This window comes from Canis lupus, chromosome 19, assembly GCF_003254725.2.
Source record: "Canis lupus dingo isolate Sandy chromosome 19, ASM325472v2, whole genome shotgun sequence".
Lineage (NCBI taxonomy): Eukaryota > Metazoa > Chordata > Mammalia > Carnivora > Canidae > Canis > Canis lupus.
In genome coordinates, this window is record NC_064261.1 from 54,208,629 (window position 1) to 54,231,511 (window position 22,883).

General features: G+C 44.1%; 1 protein-coding gene and 1 long non-coding RNA gene across 4 annotated transcripts in view; one reads left to right on the forward strand and one right to left on the reverse strand.

Moving 5' to 3' along the window:
• STAM2 (signal transducing adaptor molecule 2) overlaps window positions 1-10,508 on the reverse strand; it is a 44,572-nt gene extending 34,064 nt beyond the window's left edge. For 2 of the 3 annotated variants that reach the window (XM_035702144.2, XM_025468977.3), the window contains exon 1: window positions 9,929-10,508. In XM_035702144.2, the coding sequence (XP_035558037.2) occupies window positions 9,929-10,352 (424 nt within the window). In that variant the 5' untranslated portion in view covers window positions 10,353-10,508. Of the gene's footprint in view, window positions 1-8,318; window positions 8,541-9,928 lie in introns of those variants that run through there. The other variant, XM_025468975.3, reaches the window with a different exon arrangement.
• A 58-nt stretch (window positions 10,509-10,566) lies between these two features.
• Window positions 10,567-22,567, forward strand: LOC125753004 (uncharacterized). The gene is made up of 2 exons (XR_007403791.1): window positions 10,567-10,839; window positions 11,011-22,567. It is a non-coding gene; the product is annotated as an uncharacterized LOC125753004 (long non-coding RNA).
• Window positions 22,568-22,883: the final 316 nt, after the last annotated feature.

Below are 22,883 nucleotides of genomic sequence, written 5' to 3' on the forward strand. Positions count from 1 at the left end.
AGGTTCGGCAGTTCAGGGAGTCTTGGCAGTTCCTGCTTACTATGGACTGAATGTTTGTATCCTCACAAAATTTAGATACTCAAGACTCAACCCACAGTGCTGCTGAATTTGGAGACTGAGCCTCTAGAGGTTAAAGGAGGTCCTAAGGATGGGTCTCTGACCCAATCGGATTAGTATCCTGGTGAGATGAGCCAACACAGAGCTCACGGTACCGTACTATCCCCCCCCCATACAAGCACAAAGGAGAGGTCGTGTGAGCACCCGATGAGAAGGCCACCATCTGCAACCCGAGGGAGGGGACATTTCACCAGACACCAACTGTCCTGGGGCCTTGCACTTGGACTTCCAGTCTCTAGAACCGTAAGAAAATCTATTTGTTGTTGAATTCACCTAGCCCGACGTATTTTGGTATGAAAGCCCAAGTGGACTAATACTCCACCCAACTAGGGCAGAGAGAACATTTCAGCATTCAACTGAAATACCAAAGAGAATAAGGGTCCCCTGTAATTTCCATATCAAAATAGGCCTGCCTCATAAAGAAAACCAAGCCTAACAAAAACCTTAAAAGATTCTCCCATATTATAATTATGTGACAGAACAAAATTCAACACTCTTTAAAGGAAGACAACATAATTTCACCTCCTTACAAAGAATAATCGGAGCGAACAACATAATATAAAAACTTACCACTATACAAAAAAAAAATCCCATAATCAAAATAAGAGTAATCAATAAAAAAGGATAATAGCATAATTCAAATATCAGAATTAGCAAAAAAAAAAAAGAGGTAATTTATAGCAGGTATTATCAAGAACTTAAAGCAAAAAGTGGTCATAGTAAGTCAGTAGATGGTGAGTGCTCAGCAGCGAAAAGGAAACTATAAAATTAGAATTTCTAGAACTAAAAAGTGTGATTACCAACTAAAAAAATTCACTAGATGGGGCTTAAGAGCATGGAGACTGCAGAAACAATGAACGTGAAGAAAAATCAATAGCAGTTACCTAATTTGAAGAATAAAAAAAATTTCTTGGGCAGCCCAGGTGGCTCAGCAGTTTAGCATCTGCCTTTGGCCCAGGGTGTGACCCTGGGGTCCCAGGATCGAGTCCCACGTCAGGCTCCCTGCATAGAGCCTGCTTCTCCCTCTGCCTGTGTCTCTGCCTCTCTCTCTGTGTGTCTCTCATGAATAAATAAAAAATCTAAAAAAAAATTTTTTTTAACTGAACATGAAAGTCTCAGTATATTAACTTTTTAAAAAACTTGCAATGTAACAAATTACTCCAAGTTAGTAGATTAAAACACCACCTATTATCAGCTCATAGTTCTACAGTCAAAATCTAGGTAGGCTTGGCTGGGTTCTATAGAGTATCACAAAGCTTCTTATTGGGGATTTGGGGTTATTTAACTGAAACACGATAACTAAAATTATGCATATGGGAACTATATAAAGTGAGGATTATCTATACATTAGAGCAGAGTTTAAATCTTCCCTCAGGGGCTCCCAGATGGCTCAGCGGTTGAACCTCTGCCTTCAGCTCAGGGCGTGACCCCAGGGTCCCAGGATCGAGTCCCGCATCGGGCTCCTTGCATAGAGCCTGCTTCTTCCTCTGCCTGTGTCTCTGCCTCTCTCTCTCTCATGAATAAATAAATAAAATCTTTAAAATAAACAAATAAATCTTTCCTCAAATGTGCATGGAACTATCAAAACCTGGAAGTAATCCAGGACAATATACATCGTATGTTCTATTTAAAAATATACATGTTTTTAAAATTAGACCCAGTATAATACCCAATTACATGGAAATTAACAATGAGGGCGTATAAATAATTGAGATTATAAGAGGGAAACATAAAAATTTGTTATAATTAGTATACAACATATCAGTATCTTGGGATATAAGTAAAGCAATGCTTAGCTCTTAGAGGAAAAATTGTCTTTTATGTATTAATAAGAAAAAGACCAATTATTTTTACACCTTAAAATCATAATAGGAACATAGGAGAAAATTGGGAAAAAAATTTTTCAATAGAAGAAATAAACTAGAAAATGGAAAGTAAGTAAATGAATAGAATTCATTTTCGGTATCTAACAGGAAACCACAGCTGACAGCTTTTACTAAAGATATAAAAATGTTCTTTCTTTGGACCAATTCATTATAAACTAAATAATTATTGATAATGCAGGAGAACCAATTCTTTCTAGCTTATAAATAAGTCATACATGTTTAATGATTAAAATCATGACATATTAATTTCTAGAACACACAATTTTTGTGTAAATTTAGACTAAAATATTTATACCCAAAATTTCAATCTGATAGATTATAAATATTTCACCTCTTTCTCTGACTTCAATAACCACCAAACTTGGCATTCTAGAATACCTGGGTTTAACATACATTTTCTCATTTACTCCTCCCTCCTCAATATTTTGATTTGTTTGGGTGTATTTCATTGATGTGAATCTTCAGTTTACTCCGGGGAAAGCAGTAATATAAATTCTACCCTAAAATATACTGTTCATGGTCTTTTTTTTTTTTTTTTAGTGTTCATTATCTTTTTTTTTTTAAGATTTTTATTTATTTATTCATAGAGACACAGAGAGAGAGAGAGAGGCAGGGACACAGGCAGAGGGAGAAGCAGGCTCCACACAGGGACTCGATCCCGGGTCTCCAGGATCACACCCTGGACCGAAGGTGGCGCTAAACTGCTGAGCCACCCGGGCTGCCCTGTTCATTATCTTCTAAAATGAAAACCAACTTATAGCTCTGAGTACTAAATGGTAGGTAATAATTTAATTAATAGTTTCAAAATATTTTATATGTGCTAAACCACTTACACCTCAAACAAAGGAAGTAAAGATTCCCCATGCTACAGACAAGGAAACAGACACAGAAAGTAGCACAAGGTCAAACAGCTAGAAAGTAGTAAAACAAGAACTTCAATCTGGGGCACCTGACTCCAGGTATCCTCCCCAGTTTGAATGTTAAACAAACCGCTGCTTGAGTGCAATCTTGTTCAAACTGCTAAAGTAACTCTCCCCCAACAAGTTAGTTTTCAGTTTCCCTATGTACAAACACCTTAAACATACTGAATAGGACAAATGCAAAGTCAAGTCTTGCATAAGGAAAGGATAATTTAATATCATCTAATCTGCATCCACATCATCAAAAAATAGAATATATGTAAGAGCTTCTTGATCTGATAGAGTACAGAAGAGTGACTGACATTTTTTTAAATTTTTATGTATTTATTCATAGGAGACACAGAGAAAGGCAGAGACATAGGCAGAGGGAGAAGCAGGCTCCATGCAAGGAGCCGGACGTGGGACTCGATTCCGGGTCCCCAGGGTCACGCCCCGGGCTGAAGGCAGACACTCAACCACCGAGCCACCCAGGGATCCCAAGACTGACACTTTTGATTTCACAAATCACCACTAGTATTTTGGCGGGGCGCGGAGGACAGTTAGGAAGGAGGGGAAAAACCACACCAAAATCATATTTTACTGCCTTGTAACACTGTAAACCATCTATTAAAAAGGCAAAAGAAAAAAAAAGGCAAAAGGGAGGTGCCTGGGGGGCTCAGCAGCCAAGTGTCTACCTTTGGTTCAGGACATGGTCCTGGGGTCCTGGGATCAAGTCCCGCATCAACCTCCCTGCTTCTCCCTCTGCCTGTGTCTCTGCCTCTCTCTGTCTCTCATGAATAAATAAATAAAATCTTTTTAAAAAAATTAGAAGAAACTAAAGAAAATCTTCCTTGAATGGGACAGTGATAGCTGTCACAAACAAGTCTCAGTGGTAAAGAAATATTAAATGTTCCACAGAGTGTCATAGGAGAGGTACTTATCCTTCAGGTATCAGCAGTTATAGGTCCATTAAAAAAATGTTAGAAAGACAAATATATGATTTCACTCATATGTGGACTTTCAGAAACAAAAGAGATGAGCATATGGAAAGAGGGGAAAAGGGGGAAACAAACCATAAGAGACTCTTAACTACAGAGGACGAGCTGAAGATTGATGTAGGGAGGTGGGTGGCGGATGGCCTAGATGAGTGATGGGCATTAAGGAGTGCCCTTGTGACGAGCACTGCACGTGGTATGTAAGTCATGAGTCACTGAATTCTACTACTGAAACCAATACTGCACTGTAGGCTAATGACTAGAATTTAAGTAAAATTTAAAAAATAATATTAAGGGTAGTCTGAAAGATGGGAGCAAGATTTGTTATTCCAAAAGAAGACCTGAATATGCCAATAAGCCAATGTGAACTTGAGTCCTAAAAAGGAAAGGATAAAAGGATGACCAATACCAAAATGTCTCAGGTTCCTAGAAACAATATTCTCACCACTGGGATTTAACAAATGTTGCTGATTGACAGATAACTGAAATAGGAAAGAAGACTATGAGCAAAAATATTTTTTAAAATTTTATAAAAGACAGGGGTGCAGGTTGAGTGTTTGCCTTTGGCCTGGGTGGTGGGCTTTGGTCGTGATCTCGGCATCCTGGGAGTCCCGGGATTGAGCCCCAAATCAGGCTCCCTGCTCAGCAGGAAGTCTGCCTGCCCCTCTCCCCAACTTGTGCCCTCTCTCTCAAACGAATAAATAAAATCTTAAAAAAAAAAAAAAAAAAAAAAACTTTGTAAAAGACAAAGTGAAAAACCAAAAGGGGCGGGGAGGGAAAAGGTTAGATCTGGGGGACACAAAGCAACCAAGGAAAGAAAAAAAAAACATAACAGGTGATTTCCAAAAAATTACATATCCTTAAGTTTTATTTTGATATCTAGGTAACTGATTATTGAATTATCAGTTGTCAAGTTTCTGGAGTTTGGAATTCTATAGAATATACTACCAACAAGGTCTAGTCTTTTAACACTCAAAACACTTTTTTCTTTTTATTTTTAAGATTTTCTTTATTTATTCATGAATGACACGCAGAGAGAGGCAGAGACACAGGCACAGGGAGAACTGGCTCCATGCAGGGAGCCCAACGTGGGACTAGATCCCGAGTCCCCAGGATAACGCTCTGGGCTGAAGACAGATGCTCAACCATTTGAGCCACCCGGGCGTCCCAACACTCAACATACCTTTAAAGTTCTTTCATTTAAACAAAAAACGCAGCATAAAGACACATCTACCAAAGAACACTGCTATAGTATTATGTTGCATATTTACTTGTAGAAAAAACCTCACCCTCTTGCCTTACTTTCAAACTATAATCGAAATAAGCTTAGAACTAATTATAAGGAATAAAAATATCTATTTTTAATTATCAACATCATCAATTCACATGAAACAAAAATATAAATTAAAATGCCTTTTCTCTTAAATGCTAAAAGAGCATAAACAATATTCCTTTTTATGATTATACTACCCTGATCATAAAACCATATGAAAGAACTAAGTCCAAAACCAGCTAAGACTATGAAAATGAAGAGAAACAAGACAGGGGAACTTGCCCAAGGACGCCGACATTTCACTGTGGTTACTGGTGGCAGAACAGAGAACAGTGTAGAAGGACCAAGCAGGGACATGGTTCTCATATAAGAAATGTACTATATGGAGGAGAGTGTCTCAGAATCAGGGGGAAGGACAGACGATTCAGTAGTGATCAGACAATAGATTATTATCTACTACAGCTGATTATCCAATCAAATTCCTCCTCAGATCCTACACAAAGATCAAGTCCTGGTAGATGAAAGACCTACCTGTGAAAATCAAAACTCTAAAAAACCTTCAGAAAAAAATATGGCAAGATCGTTATAACCTCAGGGTAGAGAAGGCTTTCTTCAAACAAGAAAAATGAAATCAAGGGAGACAGTACCAACGATTTAAAACTTAAATTTTCGGGATCCCTGGGTGGCGCAGCGGTTTGGCGCCTGCCTTTGGCCCAGGGCACGATCCTGGAGACCCGGGATCGAATCCCACGTCGGGCTCCCGGTGCATGGAGCCTGCTTCTCCCTCTGCCTGTGTATCTGCCTCTCTCTCTCTCTCTCTGTGTGACTATCATAAATAAAATAATAATAATAAAAATTTTTAAAAATAAAACTTAAATTTTCTTAATAACAGACATCAGGAAGTAAAAAGCAACAAAGGACGTACATACATGGAACTCTAAAACTCAGTAAAACAAAATAATCCAATAGAATAAGTAAAATTAACAACCGGGTAAATTCAGAAAAAGAAAAGAGATTAGCCAAGAAATGAGAAGATGCTCCATTTTACTAGCAATGAAGTTGAAATGAAAACACTGCCCTATTTCACTCCCATCAAACTGGCAGAGATCTAAAAATATAATACCCAGTGTTCCTAAGAATGTGGAACAAGAATGAACCTCACTGCCACTGCTGGTGGGAGTAAAATTCCCCACAAGCACTTGGAAAGGCAGTTCTGCACTAATATTTTGCAAGTTTGCACTATCTTTAAATAAGGAATTCTCCTTCAAGATACAATCCCTAGAGAATCTCTCACATAAACTAAAATATCACTAAAAACATCCACTGCACTGTTGTCTGTGGCAAAAACCTGGCAAAAACTTCATGCCCATCAACAGGAGACTGTATATTCATACAGTGGAATACCACACAAGTGTTAAAATTAATGAACTAGAGCTACAAATATCAGCAATAATTCACAAAATGGTGAGTGACAATATACAAATGACAATGACACTATTTTTAGGAAGTTTAAAAGCAGGCAAAACAATACCCCGTATATATGTGTGTGTATCATTTATAAAATACACTCATATCTTTTTGGAGAGTGTTTAAATCTGAGAAAGGAGGAAAAAATAGGATTAGGTAGCTGCTAAGTATACCAAAGAATCTCAACTCTGTCTTGAATGTTTTCTTAAAATAAAAAAATCTCAACTCTGTCTTGAATGTTTTCTTAAAAAAAAAAATATGGCCAGATATTAGGCTTGACAGAGCTGGCTGACAGTAAAAGGCCTGTGTGTCACATCCTGTACTTTATGCTAAAATACATCAATTAAGAATTTTAAGTATCTGAAGGCCTAAGGCTGTAAACAAAATACAGAAATTAGCTGTTAAAGTGATCTTTCTCATCCATAACCAAAAAATTTAATTGTAATTTTTTGCAAAGATTATATCAACCTCATTGCGTTCAAGATCTGCCTTAACAAGTATGTAAATGTAAAAAAAAAATAAAAAAATAAAAAACAAGTATGTAAATGTTATAAACCTGAACATATTAAGTAAATTGTATTGTAGGAGCGCTATCAGTATTTTTATGTAAGCGTTTTACTTTTTATTTAGGTGTGTGTGTGCACATGCACGTGCTTGCTTCAAGTAAGCTCTACACCCACCCTAGGTTTAGACTCAGGACCTAGATCAAGAGTCGCACACTCCAGACTGAGCCAGCAAGATGTGGCTAGTAAGCATTTGATAAAATTTCACTGGAGAAAAAATTCCAGGACCAAAGGCCTGGAAATTCAGATTTCACTTAAAAAGTCTCCTTTCGGGGGCGCCTGGGTGGCTCAGCTGGTTAAGCCTCCAACCCTTGATTTCAGCTCAGGCCATGATCCCCAGGTTGTGAGATCGAGCCCCCCGGCTTGGCTCTGCACTGGGTATGGAGCCTGCTTTGAGTTCTCTCTCTCTTCGCCTGCTCCTCCGCCCTCTCAACCCCCAGCACTGCTCTCCCATGTGTGTGCGCTCTCTCTCTCTCAAATATATAAATATATATCTTAAAAAAAAAAAAAAGTCTAGGGGCATCTGGGTGGTTCAGTCATTTAAGAATCTGCCTCCTGCTCTGGTCATGACCCTGGGGTCCAGGGATTGAGCCCCGAGCTGGGTGCCCTGTTCTGTGGGGAGTCTGCTTCTCCCTCTCCCTCTAACCTCCCCCCTCCCAGCCCCCACTCAAGCTCTTTCACTCTCAAATAAATAAAATCTTTAAAAAAAAAAGCCTCCTTTCATTTTTTTTAAAAGATTTTAATCACTTATTCATGAGAGAACAGAGAGAGAGAGAGAGAGGCAGGGACACAGGCAGAGGGAGAAGCAGGCTCCATGTGGGGAGCCCGACGTGGGACTCGATCCTGAGACCCAGGGGTCATGCGCCCTGGGCCGAAGGTGGCGCTAAGCCGCTGAGCCACCCAGGGATCCCCCAAAGTCTCCTTTCAAGATAAAAGTGCCCACTTCAGTCCACTGTGTCATTTACGGAGGTAGAATTGGAGCTCAGCTTTGTGGGACATAAACTGTTAGGAAGGCAATACCAAGGTCGTTGAAAAAAAGAGAAAGGCTATCTATCAGTAAATTGAAAACGGCACAAAGGCAGAAAGCGAACAAAATAAATAAATAAATAAAAGGTTACCTGGCTTGAGTGGGGGAGAAAAATGATGTGCCAGAACTAGAGTTGGGGAGAGAACAAGTCCTGACTTGGGAGGCAACGCGGTAAGACTGGAAAAATTGGTGTAGAACATAAGGAAGTGCCACCTTCCCTTTAACAATATCGCTCCATCTTCCTGCTGTGGCTCCTCCCTCGGAGGGACGCCCTCCTCTTGGACACCTCTGGGCACGGCTGCCCCGCAAGAACCCCGCAAGAACCCGGCAGGCCACTCTCACACCTGGAGGTAGAGGACGGCGGGACGTGTGTGGATATATTTTCCTTTTTTTTTTTTTTTGACCGAGCGCTTGAAAGGAATTTTATCCAGCACAACAAAAATCCAGATTTGAAGAAATCAAATACAATATTTGGACAGCCCGGGTGGCCCAGCGGTTGAGCGCCCGCCTTCAGCCCAGGGTGTGATCCTGGAGCCCGGGGATGGAGCCTGCTTCTCCCTCTGCCTCTCTGTCTCTCTGAATAAATAAATAAAATCTTTAAAAAGACGTATGTATATATATTTAAGGAGCTCTGACGCCGCCAGGGCTAGCGCACCCTCCGGGGTTTGCAGGATCGGACTCCCAGCAGAGAGACGCACCTGCCGGGGTCCCCCGCCCCTCACGGGCCAGCACCAGGTGCGACGCGTCTGCGGACACGGGCCCAGCACCGCGTTTCCCCGGGGCCGAGGCGGGGGCCTCTTCCCCGCGCGGTGACGTCAGGCAGCAGCGCTCGGCCGCCAGCGAGACTGCGGGAGCGCAACGTGGCCTCAGCCCCACCCCCCTTAGTCGCGGGGTGACCTCCTCATACACACGGCGGGCGCGGCTCCTCCGTGCGGGCAGCCCGGCTAGGGGCGGCCGGGGGCTCGGGGGCGCGCGTGTGCCCGCGGCCCAGGGCGTGACCCCGGGGTCCTGGGATCGAGTCCTGCGTCGGGGCCCCGCGCGGAGCCTGCTGCTCCCTCCGCCTGCGTCTCTGCGTCTCTGTGTCTCCACTGAGGAAAGAGCGAGAGGAGGACGTCACCTTGCAGAGGAAGCCTGCGCCGGGACCCCCGTGGGCCCTCCGGGGAGGACGGGATGTGCACGGCCTGCGGCTCCGGGCCCGCCGCCCTGCGCCCCGCGCCCCGCCTCCTGCCGGGCCCGAGACCGCGGACCCCGGGGTCAGCTCGACAGCTGCGCCGGGACCATCCGAGGCTCGCGCACTGAACGACGAGGCCAACACAAGAATGACACGACGCGCCCCCCCCCAAAAAAAAAGAGAAAAAAAAAAGAGAAAAAAAAAAAAGCAGCCGGGAATGGTGCTAAGCACGCGAGTGAGTCCCAAAGGGCAATGAACGGGCCACGACCGCAGGCGAGCGCACTCCCGGGTCCCGGCGCCCCGAGTGACAACCGCTCCCGCCACTTGATCCTCCCGCGGGGCTGTTTACAGAGGAAAAGCGGATTCAAGTCCCGAGAGCCCGACGGTCCGCGGCTCCCTCCACGGGGCGGACGAGGCGCTCGCAGCCCCCCCCCCCCCCCCCCCGTCGTCGTCGTCGTCGAAAGGTTTTAGTGACTTATCCCGGGCCCAGGCCGGGACCCAGGCCTCCGGCAGCCGCGCCCGCCACCTACCCACGTCCTGCTCGAAGGGGTTGGCCGCGAACAGGGGCATCCTGCCGCCGCCCGGGCGCGGCCCCGACCCGACCCCGAGCCTCCGCGGTCCGGCCGAGGCGCGGCGCCTGCTCCGGGCGGGGTGGCCGCGGCCGCCGCTTCCTAGACGGCTCGGCTCGGCTCCGGCCCCCGCTCCGGCTCCGCCCCCGCCGCGCACTTCCGCCGCGCACTTCCGCCGCGCACTTCCGCCCCGCAGCGGCCCGGCGCCCGCCTGACGGGCCAGCCCCGGGCCTGCGCTCCGGCCCGCGCCCCCTCGCGGGAGCAGCGCCCGCCGGCCCGCGGACCCTCCGAGCGCCCCCGGCGCCCCCGCCTCCCGGGAAGAGGCGGCGGCCCCTCCCCGGGCTCCGCCAGGGCGCGCAGGCGGCCGCCGCGGCCACCTCCCCATCGCTAGGACCCCGGCCGGCCTCGGAGCAGGGGGCCTTCGGGGGCCGGACGAGGTCGCGCGAGACTTGGGCGCTCGCAGAGCCCCGGAGGCGCCGGCCGCGCGGGGCCGCCCCGGCTCTCCCGCCCTTCGCGCTGTCCCGCCGCGCGCCGCCGCCCCCAGGTTGCGGACCGTCGGGCCGCTGCTCCCGCGCAGACCGGGTCCCCGGGTCAGGCGGACGACGTGCAGGTGCGCTTTCCCGGCCACGCCCCCGCGCCGGCCACGCCCCCGCGTGCTGTTACGTAGTTACGTAGCTTCCGTGGTTCTTACGTTCCCCGGCGCCGCCTCCTCGGGGCGCGGCCTCGGCGCCCGGGTTCGGCCGCTGCTGCGTCCTCGGCACCCGGAGCAGCCGAGCGGCCCGCGGAGCGCGGTGCGCCCGGCTCTGCTGGAACTCGGGGTCTCCCGGTCGTCCCTTGATGTCAAAGGGTTATTTGCGACAGCTTAGCCGCGGGTCAGACAAAGCCGGTTTACAGCCTCGGGTGTAGACGGGCCCGGGGGGCGGGGCGCCTGCCGTGCCCAGGGCGTGACCCCGGGATCCAGCCCGCGCCGGGCCCCCGCGGGGCCTGCCCCTCCCTCGGCCCGGGTGTCAGGAACAACTAAATACAGCGTGTGTTTCGTTAAGGGCTCCCGGGAGCGGGCACCCGGTGTCCGGACACGGCCCACGCGGAGTCGCCTTGTGTCGGGCCGGCGGAAGGCCTGGGAAGGGCCCCGAGGGGCCGGGATGCTCCGGGGCGTCGGCCGCACCCGCAGGTGAGCGACGGACCTCGACGGCCTCACCTGCTGCGGGTCCGCTCGGGACGGCCCGTCCGCGTCCCCGTCCCGGTCCCCGTCCGCGTCCGCGTCCCCGTACCCGTCCCCGTCCGCGTCCCCGTCCCGGTCCCCGTCCGCGTCTGCCGCTGCCCGCGGTGCGCGCACACCCTCCCCAAGGTAAATCTGGGACAGCTTAGCGCTGGCATCCAAGGCCCTAAATACTCGTTTAGCGGTGTTGAGCGTCACAGTGACGTAGTAGTGATCTGACGTCACCGTGCCCGAGGCGCGGGAGGGAGCGGCCCGGCGGGCGTCGAGGTCCTTGCAGCGCTGAGCCGCTGCAGGAGCCCGACTAGGGGCCAACCGGCCTTCGGAACGGGAAGCACTCACGATTGATTGATTGATTGATTGATTGATCGATCGATTTAATTTGATTTATTTATTCATGAGAGAGACAGAAAGAGAAGCAAAGACCCAGGCAGAGGGAGAAGCAGGCTCCATGCAGGGAGCCCGACGCGGGACTCGATCCTGGGACCCCGGCGTCACGCCCTGGGCCGAAGGCAGACGCTGAGCCCCCCCCAGGGATCCCCAGCACCCACGTGTTAAGGATGCACCTCAGCTTGGGCCGACCACGCTCAAGACTCCGGTGTTGACCTGCCCCCGCGTGTTCTCAGTCCCTGGGTGAGCGCCGCTCATTAGCAGAAACCCCAGGAGTCGCTGGGAGCCAGACTTAAAGAAGGATGCTCAGACTGTTCACGCACCTTCACCTAATGAAGTCATTGAAGAATTAAAAACATGCGTCAGCGGCAGATCCAGAAGCCCTGGCGTGTAAAGAAATGCAGCTTTCTGGGGGGCAGCCCAGGTAACTCAGCGGTTTGGCACCTGCCTTCGGCCCAGGGCGTGACCCCGGGTCCCAGGATCGAGTCAGGCATCGGGCTCCCTGCATGGAGCCTGCTTCTCCCTCTGCCTGCGTCTCTGACTTGCGCCCCCTCTCTGTCATGGATAAATAAATAAAATCTTTAAAAAAAAAAAAAAAAAAGAAAGAAATGCAACTTTTACATTTTTCTGTGGGATCACCCCTTTAGAGCTCCTGTCACAGGGACGGTGCTAACCCCCAGGAAGGCCACGAGGGAAGGTGACCCTAGTCACCAGTCTAGAAACACTGGAGATGGTCCGTGCATCTAGCGTCTTGGTGAGACCTTTGCATGGTCTTCAAAGGGACCCGAGTTTGGTTTGTTTTCTTAAGAATATAATCTGCCCCTGTGGCTACAGTGGCTAATAAATCAAGTGCTTTACGAATTCTCTCTCTCTCTCTCTCTCTCGTTCTCTCTTTTTCTCTGTTTCAGTTTAGATAATTCTGTCTCTCTGATGAGTGGTATATTGTTTTTTATGAATCTCCAAAGCAGTTTATTTGGGTTATTTTTTTAATAGTTTTCTTCTTTTGGAATGATTTTAGATTTACAAAAAAAGTTAACATAAAAAAAAAGTACAGAGGGCAGCCCCAGTGGCACAGCGGTTTAGCGCCGCCTTCAGTCCAGGGCGTGATCCTGGAGACCCAGGATCGAGTCCCATGTCAGGCTCCCTGCATGGAGCCTGCTTCTCCCTCTGCCTGTGTCTCTGCCTCTCTCTCTCTCTCTCTCTGTGTCTCTGAATAAATAATCTTTAAAAAAAAAAAATAGTACAGAGAATTCTCACTTACCCTTTACCCCGTTTCTCCCATTGTTAAGTAAGATCTTAGAGTTCCACGAGACTTTGTTAAAGCTAAGAAACCAACACTGGCTTATTGTCATTCAGTAAACTCCAGACTTTATTTGGATCTTACCAATGTGTACATCAGTGTCCTCTTTCTTCCCCCTCCAGATCCAACCTAGTTGTGTCAGAGTTCCCCGAGACTAGCCCCTCATTTATTGATTCGCCAGGACATGACGTGACAGATGCGTAACCAACTAAGCCACCCAGGAGCCCCGGAGAGACTTAAGTGAGGTCAGGCATGTGGTTCTCTGCACTGTCGAGCTACACCGAAGCTCCCTGTAGCCCTGTGGTCAGGTCTCCGCCGTCCTTGAGCTTGTACCTCCGGCTCGGCCGGCCCAGCCCCAGCACACCTGCTTACAGGCTTGCCTGTCCCCCTCTAGGTGAGCCAGGAAGCCTGCAAGGGGTTGGGTGGTCCCCTTCCCCCTCCATAGAACCCCCAGTTCGTAAGCTCTCCTCCGGTCAGTTTCTCTTGGGGTCAGGCTTATCTCAGAACAGCTCCGTTTCCCCTCCCCCAGCCAGAAGCACCAAGAGATTTTCTGAGATCTCCACTGTGAGAACACCGCAGCCCTCCCGGAGGTAACACTCAAAAAGGATGTTGTCCCGTTGCCAGGTTCCCTCCTAAATTTTTAACCCTCAGCTTTGTTCACACTGAGCTTGTAGCAGTTGCCAGTTGCGGATTAGCTTTTCCTACTCCAGCAAGTTGTGATCCTTTATAACTGCCCGTCTGTCTCCAATTTGGGGGCCCGCCGTTTGCCCTGAGACCTCAGTTCTCCGATGGATCTAAGAATTGCTGATTTACAGTTCAGCTTTTTCCCCCTTGTCATGTGGATGAGAGAGACAATTTCTTTTTTAAGTTTTTTTAGATTTTAATTCCAGCGTAGTTAACATACAGTGTTTCAGGGACACCCGGGTCGCTCGGTGGTTGAGCATCCGCCTTCGGCTCAGAGTGTGACCCCGGGATCCAGGATCGAGTCCTGCATCAGGCTTCCTGCATGGAGCCTGCTTCTCCCTCTGCCTGTGTCTATGCCTCTGTCTGTGTCTCTCATGAATAAATAAATATTTAAAAGAAAAACATACAGTGTCATACTAGTTTCAGATGGACAACAGTAATTCAACAGTTCCATGTATTAATGCTAATCAAGATTATCGTACTTTTTAATTTAAATTCAATTAACATATAACGTATTATTAGTTTCGGGGTAGAGGTCAGTGATTCATGAGCCTTACATAACACCCAGCGCTCATTACATCACATCCCCCCCTTAATGCCCATCACCCAGTGACCCTGTCTGCCCACCTCCTCCCCTCCAGCAACCCTCAGTTTCTTTTCTATGATTGAGAGTCTCTTATGATTTGTCTCCTCTGATTTCATCTTGTTTTATTTTTCTCTCTTCCTCTATGATCCTGTTTTGTTCCTTAAATTTTACATTTGAGACCATATGATAATTTTCTTTCTCTGATTGACTTATTTCGCTTAACATAATATCCCCTAGTTCCATCCTCATTGCAAATACCAAGATTTCATTTTTTTAATGGCTAAATAGTCCACTGCATATACGTACCACGTCTTTATCCATTCATCTGTCGATGGACATCTGGGCTTCTCCGTAGTTTGGCTGCTGTGGACGTTGCTGCTGTGAACACTGGGGTGCAGGTGCCCCTTCGGATCACTATGTTTGTATCCTCTGGATAAATCCTCAGTAGTGCAGTGGCTGGGTCGTAGGGCAGCTCTATTGTTAACTTTACGAGGAACCTCCACCAGTTTGCGTTCTCGCCAAGAGTGTAAGAGGGCTCCTTTCTCCACATCTTACCAACATCTGTCATTTCCTGACTTGTTGGTTTTAGCCATTCTGACAGGTGTGAGGTGGTGTCTCATTGTGGTTTTGATTTGTATCTCCCTGAATCCGAGTGATATTGAGCATTTTTTCATGTATCTGTTGGCCATTTGTAGGTCTTCTTTGGAGAAATATCTGTTCATGTCTTCTGCCCGTTTCTTGCCTGGATTATTTGTTCTTTGGGTGTAGAGTTTGATAAGTTGTTTATAGATTTTGGATACAGGCCTTTAACTGATTTGTCATTTCCAAACATCTCCCATTCTGTAGGTTGCCTCTTAGTTTTGTTGACCGTTTCCTTTGCTGTGCAGAAGCTTTTTATTCTGTAGTCCCGATAGCTTATTTTTGCTTTTGTTTTCCTTGCCTCGGCAGACAGATCTAGGAAAATGTAGCTATAGCCACTGTCGGAGAAATGACTGCTATGTTCTCTTCTAGGATTTTTATGATTTCAGGTCTCACATTTAGGTCTTTCGTCTATTTTGACTTTATTTTTGTGTATGGTGTAAGAAAGTGGTCCAGTTTCATTCTTCTGCATATAACTGCCCAGTTTTCCCAATATCATGTGTTAAAGAGACTCTCTTTTTCCCATTGCATGTTCTCTCCTCCTTTGCTGAAGATTGATCATACAACTGTAGGTTTATTTGTGGGTTTTCTGTTCTATTCTGTTGATTATATGTCTGTCTTTGGCCAGACCATACTGTTTTGATTACTACAGCTCTGTAATATGACTTGAAGTCTGGAATTGTGATACCTCCAATTTTGTTTTCCTTTTTCTTTTTTTTTAATTTTTTTTAATTTATTTATGATAGTCACACAGAGAGAGAGACAGAGGCAGAGACACAAGCAGAGGGAGAAGCAGGCTCCATGCACCGGGAGCCCGACGTGGGATTCGATCCCGGGTCTCCAGGATCGCGCCCTGGCCAAAGGCAGGCACCAAACTGCTGCGCCACCCAGGGATCCCTGTTTTCCTTGGCTATTCAGGGTATTTTGTGGTTCTATACAAATTTTAGGATTGTTTGTTCCAGTTCTGTAAGAAATGCTATTGGTGTTTTGATAGGAATTGCATTGAAGTGTAGATCGCTTTGGGTAGTACAGACATCTTAATAACGTTTGTTCTTCCAATCCATAAGCGTGGAATGTCTTTCCATTTCTTTGTGTCATCTTCAGTTTCTTTTCATCATTGCTTTGTAGCTTTCACAATACATGTCATTCACTTCTTTGGTAAAGTTTTTCCTAGGCATTTTATTATTTTTGATGAAATTATAAACGGGATTGTTTTCTTAATTTCACTTTCTGCCGTTTCATTATTAGTGTATAGAAATGCAACAGATTTCTGAACAATGATTTTTGTGTCCTGCAACTTTACTGGATTCATTTATTAGTTCTAGTTTTTTGGTGGAGTCTTTAGGGTTTTCTATATGTAGTATCGTGTCATCTACAAATAGTGAAAGTTTTACTTCTCCCTTACCAATTTGAATACCGTTTTGTTTTCTTTCGTTTTGTTTTGTCTGACTGCTGAGGCTAGGACTTCCAGTGCTGTGTTGAATAAAAATGAATAAAAGTGGTGAGAGTGAACATCCTTGTCCTGTTCCTGACCTTAGGAGAAAGCTCTCAGTTTTTCCCCATTGAGTATGATGTTCACTGTGGGTTTTTCATATGTAACCTTTATTATGTTGAAGTATGCCTCTAAATCTGCTTTCTTGAGGGTTTTGCTTGTTTCGTTTTAAGTAAGCTCTACTTCCCAATGTGGGGCTTGAATTCATGAGGCCAGGATCAAGAGTCACAAACTCTAAACCAGCCAGGCGCCCCCTGTTGAGGGTTTTTATAAATCACGAATTGATGTACTTTGTCCAGTGCTTTTTCTGCCTCTATTTAAAAAGATCAATATCATTTTTCTTTCTCTTATTGATGAGATGTATATTACACTGATTGATTTGAGAATATTGAACCAAACTTGCGTCCTATGTATAAATTCCACTTGATTGTGGTAAATGATTTTTTAATGTATTGTTGGATTCAGTTTGCTAGTAGTTTGTTGAGGATTTTTGCATCTATGTTCATCAGAGTTATTGGCCTGTAGTTCTCTCTCTCTCTCTCTCTCTCTCTCTCTCTCTCTCTCCCTCCCTTTTTTTTTTTTTTTTTTTTTTTCCGGTGTCTTTATCTGGCTTTGGTATCAGGGCAGTGCTGGCCTCATAGTATGAATTTGGAAGCTTTCCTTCCTCTTCTATTTCTTTTGGAATGGTTTGAAAACAATAGGTTTCTTCTTTCTTATTCAAATATTTGATAGATTTCGCCCATGAAGCTGTCTGGTCCTGGACTTCTGTTTGTTGGGAGTTTTTTTTTATTACAGATTCAATTTCATTGTTGGTAGTCAGTCTGTTCAAATTTTCTACTTTTTCTGATTCAGTTTTGGGATATTATACATATCTAGGAATGTATCCATTTATTCTAGGTTGTCCAATTCATTGGCATGTAATTTTTCATGATAGTCTCTTATAATCCTTTGTATTTCTGTGGTGTCAGTTGTTATTTACCCTCTTTCATTTCCGATTTTAAGTCTTCTCTCTCTCTCTTTTCTTGGTGAGTCTGGCTAGAAGTTTATCAATTTTGTTGATCTTTTCAAAGAACCAGCTTCTAGTTTCACTGTTTTTTTTTTTAATTTCTATTTCATTTATTTCTTTTCTAATCTTTATTGTTTCCTTCCTTCTGCTGCTTTTGTGTTTTGTTTATTGTTCTTTTTCTAGATCCTTTAGGTATAAGGTTAAGTTGTTTATTTGAGACTGTTTTTTGCTTCTTGAGGTAGGCCTGTATTGCTATAAAATTCCCTCTTAAATCTGCTTTTGCTGCATCCCCAAATTTTGGATCATTGTATTTTCATTTTCATGTGTTTCCATGTAATTTTTTATTTCTTGATTGACCCATTCATTGTTTGGTAGCATCTTATTTAACCTCCATATTTTTGTGCTCTTTCCAGTTTTTTCCTTGTGGTTGATTTCTAGTTTTATAGTGTCGTGGATGGAAAATATGCCTGGTATGACTTAACTCTTTGAATTTGTTGAGACTTTTGTTTTGTGGCCTAATAGGTGATCTATTCTGGAGAATGTTCCATGTCCACTTGAAACTAATGAGTATTCTGCTGTTTTAGAATGGGAATGTTCTGAATATATCTGTTAAATCCATTTGGTCTAGTGTATCATTCAAAGCCATTGGTACCTTGTTGATTTTCTGTTTGGATGACCTGCCCATTAGTGTAAGTGGGGTGTTAAAGTCACCTGCTATTACTGCGTTACTATTAATTAGTTCCTTTATGTTTGTTATTAACAGTTGGGTTATTGGGTGCTCCCATGCTGGGTCCATAAATGTTTCTGGTTGTTATATCTTCTTGTTGGATTGTCCCCTTTATTACTATATGGTGTCTTTCTTTGTCTCTTGTTACAGTCTTCATCTTAAACTATATTTTGTTCTGAGACTTAACTATAGAGAGTAAACAGAGGGCTGCTGGAGGGGAGGTGGACAGGGGATGGGCTAAGTGGGTGATGGGAATTAAGGAGGGCACTTGTGATGAGCACTGGGTGTTATATGTAAGTGACGAATCACTAAGTTCTACTCCTGAAACCAGTGTTGCACTATATGCTAACTAGAATTTAAATAAAATCTTGAAACAATAAAGAAATAGAGTGTATTTTGTGTGATATATGTATTGCTGCCTTGGCTTTCTCTTGACATCCATTTGCATCATAAATGTATCTCTGTCCCTCACTTTCAATTTGCAGGTATTTTTAGGTCTGGAAGGAGTCTCTTCCAGGCAACATATAGATGGGTCTTGTATTTTTATCCACTCTGGGAAGTAACAGCTCCTAAGCTCCTTAGATGCTGCACTAAAAACTGCAAGTTGACTGTCTTTTCTCCCTCTGCTCAAGCATTGGTACCATAGTGTTTTGGGCCAATGTACTGGAAACTTTAAAGTAAGTTGTAACTGCACTATTATTCCAATTTTTTTAACCTAATTTTTTCACTTATTTTTTCAAAACGTTTTTGCTGTTCCCTTCGCCCTTTCTCTCTGCCATTGTTTCCATTATATCCCAGGCTATTGTTTCCTCCATGTCTTCCAATTCTTCCTGTTGAAGAAAGGCACCAAATGTAGGGAGTGCATAGAGGCTGGGATTTACTTCCTGCTTTGTTAATTGAGTCACAATCACATAAGGCTTCATCTCTCCCAAAAAGGGTCTTTTTTTCTTCTAAAGACATTATATGGGCTAGCGTAGCCCTGCAGCATAAACCAACTTAATTATTCTGAACAGCATTTTTATGGTTTTCTTCTCTTACTCAAGAACCTACTGGATTTTTCCTGCCATAGAAAGTTCAATCTAAAATGTCTTTGTCTCTGATAAAGAACTCATTTTTGCTTACCCAGTAACCTTGTTTTCCATGGCATAACGCATCAGTTTTTGAAGCCAGATGAAACTTCAAATCACAGCCCTGCCACTTACTATGTGATTTTGGGAAAATACTTAAGTTCTAGGAACCTTTGGTTTTCTTATCTGTAAGTATACACTTCACAAGTTTGCTATGAAGATAAAATGGAATCATGAGAGCTTCTTATATAAAAAGTGCCCAATAGCACTTATTGCAGTACTTACAAAAGAACTTTCTGCAATGATGGATGTGTCCTATATTTGCGCTCCTCAATATAGTAACCATTAGCCACCTGTGGCTATTGATCCCTTGAAATGTAGCTAGTGCTTTTAAAGAACTGAATTTTAAATTTTATTTCAGTTAAATAGCCACGTGTGGCATGTGGCTGGTATATTCAACAGAGCAGCACTAGGCAATACCATGAAAATCAGTCGGAGAAATAGAAGTGCTTTTTGTTAGTATTACTAACAAAAAGCACTTGTGCTTCATTATATTTCACTTTCCAAAAATACATGCTTCTTTCGCCCAACTTCATCTTTTGCCTCTTTTCATTTCACATCTGGAAACTTAAGATCTGATTCAACATCTGTCTTCTGCAGAAGTATTCCTCCGTTGGTCCCAATCCACACATCTTCCGCTTCCCATCTTCCACTTCCACTTTTATTGAACAGAGGGCCAACGTTGCACTATTTTGCACAAAATGTTCTTTTAACCTATTGTGTGTGATAGTTGTTAACTCTCCAAGGGCTCAATATAAGGATCTGTGTGGTTTTTAAATCCTGTGCCCCTCCCAACAAATTAACCCATTACTTAGAATACTATAATCACTGCATTATGAACTAATATTTGTGCCCCTCTCCCCAAACTTAGAGTTTGAAATCTAACCCTTAATAGGATGATAGTTGGAGGTGGGGCCTTTGAGAAGTAAATAAGTCATGAGGGTAGAGTCCTTATGAATAAGATTAGTGCCCTTAGAAGAAGAGGTGAGAGAGCTAGCTCACTCTTTTTATCATCTGAGGATACCACAAGAACTTGGCAGTCTGTAACCCAGAAGAGGATCCTCACCAGAACCTGACCATGCCCATACCTTGATCCCAGACTTCCAGCCTCCAGAACTGTGAGAAATAAATTTCTGTTGCTTATAAACACCTAATCTATGATATTTTGTTACAGCAGCCCAAGCTAAGATGCACTTGAATAGCCCTATGTTTGATTGATGACTTCTTTTACCTCTCTAATTTTCCTTCCTCTCGCTTTCCAGTCCTAACCACTGTTCTCCTGAAGCTGGCTGAAAAGAACAAAGAAGTGCCCAAATAGCCAATAAAATTCTTACTCTTTTCTTTGTGTTACTTTATTTTCCCCGCTCCTTCACAATGGATAAAAGTACCTTTCAGGTATATTATATTTCTCACAGTTTATATATAGTAAACATTAGGTGCCTACCATTTGCAAAATATGAGGGGTGGGATAAGGGTTGATGACAGGGAGGCATGAAAATGATAATAGTAACTGCCCTCGAATGAGTTATATTCAGATGGGAGGGCTCATCTATGAAAATGATTGATTAATGGTAGAGAATACATAGGCAAAAGACAGAAATACCAAGTGTTGGCTAAATAGAACAATAGTACTTATGTATGCATTAAAATATTTTAATTGCCTAATTGAGGGTAGTTAGCCCAACAAATTTGGTGTTGGTAATGATTATGATTGTAATTAAAAAGATGTGTCTCAAATGAAACTCACAAATCGAATAGATTGGATCCTTAGCAAATTAAAAAGAGAAACTGTATGGACAGTGTAGAAATAAAGATCACCTTGGAAATCAGCTTATGAAAAAGTAAAGGATAAATGGAAATGACAATAATATTGAAAGGTCATGTTAAAAGGGTCAGAGAAGAGAAAAAAGACGCACAAATTCAGGAAATCGTATGAGTGCACATGTGTGTGTGTTTTAAAGAAAGATACTGAGGAGTCCAGCCCAAGATAGCAACAGGAAGAACTCAGCTCCTCCATGGGTTACCCCAAATTACACCTATTATAGGACGATTCCTCCTGTGGAAGAACTGAGGGCTGACTGAACAGCTACCAAACAGCCAGAGACAGAGATATTTTTCTAATTTGTCATGTTTTGATTTTTGTTCTTTTTGGTTTTGTATTCTTTCTTCTTTCTTTTGTTATTTTCTTCTTTCTCTCTCTCTCTCTCTCTCCTCCTCTTCCCATAAAAAGCCACAGTTTAAAAGGATAACTACCATATACAGCCACAGCTCAGGCCAGCCAACAAAACTCACCAGGCCCACATAGGGACACCATACATAAGATCATTCCTTCAAGTTTAGAAGTAGCCGTTCTACGTAATCCATAGAAACAAACTCAGAGGGGGCCTGAGTGGCTTAGTTAAGTGTCCGCCTTTGGCTCACTTCATGGTCCCAGTGTCCTGGGAACGGGCTCCACGTGGGGGTGGGGGGGTCCCTCATTGGGGGGCCTGCTTCTCCCTCTCCCTCTGCCTCTTACTCCTCATGCTTGTGCTTGCTTTCTGTCAAATAAATAAAAGAAACAAACACAGAAAGTCAGACAAAATGGGGAGACAGAAGAATACTCCAAAAGAAAGAAGAAGAAGAAGAAAAAAAAAACCAGTAAAAGAATTAAATGAAACAGAGATAAGCAATGTGCCTGATAAAGAATTTAAGGTAATGATCATAAGGATACTCCCCAGGCTGGAGAAAAGAGTGAAGGAGCTCAGTGAGACTTCCAATAAAAAGAAACTATTAAAGGAACCAATCAGAGATGAGTAATACCATAATTGAAGTAAACACTAGAGGAAATCAACAGTAGATTACAGGATGCAGAGCACATCAATGATCTGGAAGGCAGGGTAATGGAAAGCACACAGGCTGAACAGTAAAAAGAAAATAATTTTTTTTAATGAGGATAGATTGGGCCCCTGGGTGACTCAGTTGGTCAAGCATCTGCCTTCAGCTCAGGTCATGATCCAGGGTCCTGGAATCAAGCCCTGCTTCAGGCTCCTTGCTCAGTGGGGAGCCTGCTTCTCCCTCTCCCATGCCTCCTGCTTGTGCGCGCTCTCTCTCTGTCAAACAAATTTTAAAGAATTTTAAATGAAGATAGATAAGAGATCTCTTGGACAACATTAAGAAAGCAAAGAGTCACATTATAGAGGTCCCAGAAGAAGAAGAAAGAGAGGAAGATATAGAAAATTTATTTGAAGAAGTAATAACTGAAAACTTTCCTAACCTGGAAAAGGAAATAAGACATCCAAATCCAAGAAGCGCAGTTCCAAATAAGATGAACCCAAGGAGTTCCACATCATAGTACATTATACTTAAAACGTCAAAGGTTAAAGATAAAAAGAAAACCTTAAAGGCAGTGAGAGAGAAACCAAAAGTCACCTACAAGAAAAAAAACAAAACAAAACTATAAGGCCATGAAATGATTTTTCAGCAAAAAAACTTTGCAGGCCGGAACAGAGTGGCATGGTGTTCAAGGTGCTCAAAAAATAAAACCTATAACCAAGAACACTCTGATGTATCCAGCAAGGCTCTCATTCAGAATTGAAAGGGTAGCTACACCTGTGAAGAATGTAGCATAATATAAAACCTGTCAAATCACTACGTTATACACCTGACACTAATGTGACGTATGTCAACTATTCACATTTTAAAAAATTCTGAGAGGAAGTGTATTACCTTAAAAGTCCATAGATACAAAGGCCTAGCTTCATAAGACTCCT